We start from the raw sequence: 6,502 nt of genomic DNA, 5'->3' as shown, positions 1-6,502 counted from the left end.
GTGCCCTTGAGGAGCTCTCTGAGCCTCAGTTTCCGCCTCCTTCAAATGGAACCTTTCGTGGCTGCCTCATCAGGTTGCTTTGAGTCTCTTACAAGAAGCTGGTTGAGCCTTGTACCTGATGCTGAGACTGTGGTCAGGAAATGGGATGCATGCTGTTGAACACCCATGAGAGAAAATGGTCTTTTCATCTCCCCCTCATTCCCTTGCTGGGTCATGGGTCACTGGAACTGAAAAATATGTTACAAACAGTTTTGCTGCATTTTAAACTATTGAGCCTCAGAGATATTATATGGCTGGCCAATGTCCTGTGCATGCTACCTGAGAGATAAACTTGAACTTTACGCTCTCAGGCTTAGGAATGCACAAGCAGTCTCCTGGTGAGGTTCATTTTTTATCAAATGGAGGGGATATGGGGTAAGTTGTAAGCGGGTAGATAAAAAGGCAGTGGCTATTGATGTTGTCAGTCCCAGCAAGGCAAGCTGCCATGGCACTGCATTTGGGAGTCTTTCTGATTTGGGCTGGTGTTTGTATCTTTCTCCAACTGGACCATGTGGACGGAGGTGAGGGAGAGGTGAAGGGCTGGAATTGGTGTGGAAGAGCCTGCACCAGAAATGGATTTATGTGTAATTGAATAATAATAATAATAATAGTGGCATGAAATATATCTGCCAATTCTTGAGTATATCCCAAGGATCAGATGCTATTATGGCCTTTACGTTATATTTAATTTTCAAACAAGTGTTTGAAATGTAAACCTAGTCAGTCTTAGTGAAAAGCCAACAATGTTATTGGCTATCAACCCTCATAATAGCTGCCTCATTCCTAAATATCCCTTCCAATGTTCCTGACATGGGCAGCCTCTACACAGGGTTGGCTAATTTGTTCAAAGGAAGAGTTTTTGATGTAAATAGAATTCAATGTTTGGAATAAGAGGAAAAGTGTAGTCTCAGGTAACATCTTATGGTTTATGTGATGTAATTCACATGTGACAGTATAATAACAGTGAGAAAGTGTAAGAATCGTACTCATCGGTTACGTTTAGCCCTCTAGTACACACATCCAGAGTGTATCTGTTTAGAACAAACATGGATGTCAAAATGTGAAAAAAATACAGTGTTGTTAATTGCCATCACTACATTGTATAGTAGATTACTAGAACTTACACTTAAAATTGTGTTAAGTGGGGGGTCAGTCCCGTGGCCAAGTGGTTAAGTTCACATGCTCCACTTCAGTGGCTCAGGGTTTCACTGGTTTGGATCCTGGGCACACACATGACACAACTCATCAGGTCACACTGAGCTGGCGTCCCACAAAGCACAACCAGAAGAACCTACAACTAGAATATACAACTATGTACTGGGGGACTTTGAGGAAAAGAAGAAGAAGAAGGAAAAAAAAGGGAAATTGGCAACAGATGTTAGCTGAGGTGCCAATTTTTTTAAAGAAAAATGTAAGTGGGAGGATTTTGTGTAAAGTGTTCTCACCACAATAAAATAATTATAAAATTTTAGTGTGAAAACAAGAAAGTTATAAATGCAGAACAGGCCCTAGTATAAAATGTATTAAAAGTGCCTTAATTTTGTTCTCATCCCATCTTCATCTGTCTCCTCTACTGTGATTTTTTCCAGATCAGCAGCAGATTGTAACTGACCATTCATCTACAAGGAAGCCAGGTAATCTATTTGGAAAATAATGAAAGAAAATAACAATCAAATAAATCCAACTAACGTGTGGGGAGGGAACTGTGATTGAGATTCTTATGAGATATTTTACATGCAAGAGGTAACTTTGCCTTCTCAGTAATTGGAGATGCAAGTGCACACATCTCCAGGTTGTATGTGAGGAACAAAGGGCCCCCCACAGAGGTGTTTACTCATCCAGGCTAAGCAGCCTATAGAGAGCAGGATTGGAATCTGACCCCAGGTCAGGGCTTCAGGGCTGGTGCCATATGCCAAGGTAAATAGGGTCTCATTCCAAGGGATGGCATCTGAATAAGGGAGCTTGTCCAAGGGGCATAAGGCAGAATTGGGTAGGGAGATAGTATTCAACAGAAATATGCACGTGAGTTGTGGAGAGTTGACATCTGTGACCAGGAAATCCACTGATAAGGCTGACAGAATTCATCAAGTCTAAAGATGCCTTGGCCAGGTCCACATAACCACAAGCCCTCTGTCTTCCTGGAATTTTCATCTTTGATCCATTAAAATGGCTAAGTCAGTGCACACTGAAACTATCTTAGATATGCAATGATTGTGGCACAGATAAAAACCATGCTTCCATATGATGTGAGGCAGAAATTAATGATAAGAACAAGAAATTGCCTGTGTTCACAGAGATAGAATCTCTTTAGACTTTTGGTATTGAATGTGGGAAAGCAGAAACTACAGATCTCGACACAACAGAATAACAGGTGATTAAAATTATGATGCAAAATCAGGCTACTTTTATGTCTGGCAAGCTCGTCCATTGCCTGGAGCTCCAATATCCATGGGAAATGTTCCTGGATAAATGTCCCTGGAAGTTAAAGAGCCTTTCCTAGTCCCTGAGGGTTGAGATCACATCATGTTGTCGTTGACATCCCTGATGCTTAGTAAAGGGCTTTCTACATGGCAGACCCTTGGTGATGATGAGCCAACTGGAACAGAAGCTTTGCCAGAGTTACTCCAGAGCTAATGATGCCCTGAGGAGCTGATGGAGACAATGTCTTTGCTTTTTGCAGATAACAAATGTGTCTTCCCATTCAAGTATCAAGGCAGACAGTACTACGATTGCACTAGGACTGATTCCTTTCATCGTTGGTGTTCCTTAACTGAAAATTACTCTGGGAAATGGAGATATTGTGTTGCTGAGGGTGAGTATGAAGATTTTCCTCACGTGATGAGCATGTCGCTTCTCAGCTGAAGAGGGTACTTCCATACTTGCTCACTAGATGGACGTCTCAGACTTTGCCTTGTCTTTCCCAACATGTTGCATTCATGTCCCTGTCTCTTGATGACACAAAAACATTTTTCTGTAAAGCACATTCTCACCCATTTCTTGTACTTTCAGACTACGCCAAATGTTTCTTCCCCTTTGTCTACCGTGGCCGAACATACCACACTTGCACAACTGATGAGAGTTTTTTTCTCATTCCTTGGTGCTCAGTCACTCCCAACTATGACCGTGATGGAGGTTGGAAATATTGCATGTGATAAAAGGTAGATATCTTGGGGGAGGATGAGAAAAGGTGGGAATGATCATGAAAGAGATAGAGGTGGATAAAGAGATGGAGCAAGGTGACACAAAGAGGAGTGAGAAGGAAAGAGGAGACAGGTAGAGGTATGGGAAGAGGTAGAAAGGATGCAGGAAGAAGTAGAAAGGAAGAGGAAGATTGAGGACCAGAAGTTAGGAGAGGAAAGAGAGAAGGAAGGGGAGAGTAGTTGCAACGAGAGTAACAGACAAAAGATGAAATGCAAAAGATGGAATGTTAGAAAAGGAAGGAGAAAGAGAGTTTTCAGGGTTAAAAATGGAATGACAGGTATCTGGGGAGGATTATCAGCAAGAGAAGGTGGGGGAGGGAAGATGAGAGAGAGGAAGAGACAGTACAATATAATCTTATGAGCAAGCATGTGAAAGCAAGAGTAGAGACGGGAAAGAGCAGATAGAAAGGAGAAAGAGGAAAAGAGAAACAGACCTTGGCACTCATGTGAATGACTGGAAAAATAAGTAGAACTCCTTAACATTGACAGCAACACCGTGTTAAATTGCTCTCCAGTGCATCTAACCCATGACCATAAATGTGATCAAGTCTTTGAAACATAACTGAAGAAAATCAAGAAATCTCAAGCATGAAGGTGATGTTCTGTGCAACACGGGTGCAATCCTTTCCCTGAAAGTCCACTTTGTTCCCACCGTGCATGGATTCAATCAATAAACCAGTTTCTCTGCAGGTGTGGTTGTGTTTCCCGTTCATGAAAGGAACCATCTTTCCAATGGGAGGGTCTCCGTGTGCCCAGCTTGATCACACAGGATCTTCATGTCCTGGCCCTCTCCTCCTCCAGACCCTATGTGGTGATGGAACATCAACACACATCAGAGTTGTCTTTTCTGTGGGCTTGATTGAATATTGATGGTGTAGTGTGGAGGCCACAGGGGTGTGGGTGGGAGGAGGGTCCCAGAGGGTATGGAGAGCTGGTCCCTGTCTTAAATGACTTTTCTTTCCTGACTTAGGTGAAATGTTATTTCTTCCTGGAGATAGTTTCTGACTCCCAATATAAGGAGTGCTGATCATGTCCTTCCTGTCCATCCACTCTGTACTTGCAACTAAACTTTCCATTTTTCTGAGGTTTGAAATATTTTGAGGACCAGATGGGATGCCTTGTTTGCCCTGGCATAAGGTGTTATGTGCAGAGCCTGGTACCTCCTTGGCCCTCAGACATATTTCAAAGATCTGCTATCCTTTTCTTTTTTAAAAAACAGATATTCTAGAAAAATAATATATCAGTACATAACAGGGCTTGAATGAGACAAAGTAAAATTCACATGTGCCCCAAAAAAGAAGGACCTTGAAGTCAATGCCTAATCTTTCTTCTGGTGCATGAGCATCCCAGAGAGAACTAGAATAGTGGGTATTGCATTGGGGATGGCCTTTTGTCACCAATCAGGGAGGTTACCACTCTTGGCCTCTATGATGTTCAAGTTGGTATTTCACTGGAATCTGAAACCAGGTCAGTTTAAGGACTATCCAGTAAAGGAGCGTAGAAAGGCTCCTCGTGTGGTCCCAGAGAGCCAGGTAGAAATTTCTATTCTTGTCCCTCTGAACCTATTTGAGAGACACATTTATTCAAGAAAATACACTAAATATCAGTCAGAACAAGAGTCTGTGAGATCCGAGCTACTTTATGATCCTCGCCAAGCACACCAACCCGCAACTCTGTGTGATGAAAATAACATTATGAACAACATCATGAGATCAGTGGAAAAGATACTCAGACAGCCCTGCTCCAATGACCATCTCTCCAGGGTGACTGGGTGTATGCCCATGGAGGCACCCTGCAGAGAAAATGGACATCATTGAAACAGTCCATCCACCAACAGGCATATGAAAAGATGCTCAACATCGTTAGCTATCAGGGAAATTCAAATCAAAACTACAATGAGGTATCACCTCACTCCAGTCAGAAGGGTTATAATTAACAAGACAGTAAACAACAAATGCTGGAGAGGCTGTGGAGAGAAGGGAATGCTTGTTCACTGCTGGTGGCAGTGCAAATTGGTGCAGCCACTATGGAAAGCCGTATGGAGTATCCTCAGAAAATTAAGGATAGATCTACCATATGATCCAGCTATCCCACTGCTGGGTATTTATCCAAAGAACTTGAAAACACAAAGGCATAAAGATACTCGCACCCCTATGTTCATTGCGGCATTATACACAATAGCCAAGACATGGAAGCAACCTAGGTGCCCAACAAGGGACGAATGGATAAAGAAGATGTGGTATTTATACACGATGGACTACTACTCAGCCATAAGAAATGACAAAATCTGGCCATTTGTGACAACAAGGATGGACCTTGAGGGTATTATGCTGAGTGAAATGTCAGAGGGAGAAAGTCAAATACCATCTGATCTCACTCATAAGTAGAAGATAAAAACAATGACAAAAAAGAAAAAAACATATAGCATTAGAGATTGGACTGGTGGTTACCATTGGGGAAGGGGGGGAGGGCAAAAGGGGGATTAAGCTCACATGTGAGGGGATGCACTATAATTAGTGTTCGGGTGGGGAACATGATGTAATGTACACAGAATTCGAAATATGATGTACATCTGAAAAAAATAAAAATTAATAAAAAAAGAGTCCATCCAAGTCACCAAAATTGTAAAGAACAAGAAGAACAAGCCCTGGGTAGGTAGTAATCATTGTGCAGAGGTTGCACAATATATTCTATAAAAAGCACAGGTTTCAAAAAGAAAATTGAGATATACAATGATATAAGAAAGTGTGACTCCTACACAAAGTTGCAAGGTACAAATTGAATTGAAAAATCAATTGTATCTGATACACTGGCAATGAATAATCCAAACAAAATGAAGAAACCTATTTCATTTGCAATAATATCAAAAATAATAAAATACTTAGAATTAAATTTAACCAAAGAAGCACGTGATTTACACTCATAAAAATTAAAATAGTATTGAAGGAAATGAAGAAAGTCCTAAATTATTTAAAGATCCCATGTTCATGGATTGGAAGACTTAATATTGTTAAGATGGCAATACTCCTAAATTGGCTTCCAGATGCAATTCAATCCTTATGAAATCCTCAGTTGTCTTCTGTGCAAAAATGCTAATCTGATCCTAAAATTTGTATGGAAGTTCATGGATTCAGAATAGCATAAACAGTCTCGACCTGAAAGAGCAATAACTTTGGAGGACTCACACTTCCAAATGTCAAAGCTTAGTGCCAAGCCACGGTAATCAACACAAGGTGATTCTCACCTTTTGAAAGAACATGGAA

The 6,502-nt window shown here is 41.2% G+C and overlaps 1 protein-coding gene across 1 annotated transcript; it reads left to right on the top strand.

Moving 5' to 3' along the window:
• Window positions 1-484: 484 nt before the first annotated feature.
• On the top strand, window positions 485-3,912 carry LOC103550886 (seminal plasma protein HSP-1-like). The gene is made up of 5 exons (XM_008520056.1): window positions 485-560; window positions 1,629-1,673; window positions 2,720-2,851; window positions 3,049-3,197; window positions 3,729-3,912. Exons 1-4 carry the CDS (start codon window positions 485-487, stop codon window positions 3,189-3,191), a joined length of 396 nt encoding a protein of 131 aa, XP_008518278.1. The 3' UTR covers window positions 3,192-3,197; window positions 3,729-3,912.
• The last annotated feature ends 2,590 nt before the right edge of the window (window positions 3,913-6,502 follow it).

The sequence above is a fragment of the Equus przewalskii genome, chromosome 9 (genome assembly GCF_037783145.1).
Source record: "Equus przewalskii isolate Varuska chromosome 9, EquPr2, whole genome shotgun sequence".
Taxonomy (NCBI): Eukaryota; Metazoa; Chordata; class Mammalia; order Perissodactyla; family Equidae; genus Equus; species Equus przewalskii.
This window is presented reverse-complemented; position numbering and strand designations above follow the sequence as displayed.

Excerpts from the sequence above, each read along its gene's own strand:
- LOC103550886 (XM_008520056.1), top strand. The coding sequence starts at position 485 with ATGGCACTGCATTTGGGAGTCTTTCTGATTTGGGCTGGTGTTTGTATC. Across the intron at positions 561-1,628 it reads ACTGGACCATGTGGACGGAG|ATCAGCAGCAGATTGTAACT; the intron begins GTGAGGGAGAGG and ends GATTTTTTCCAG. Across the intron at positions 1,674-2,719 it reads TTCATCTACAAGGAAGCCAG|ATAACAAATGTGTCTTCCCA; the intron begins GTAATCTATTTG and ends TGCTTTTTGCAG.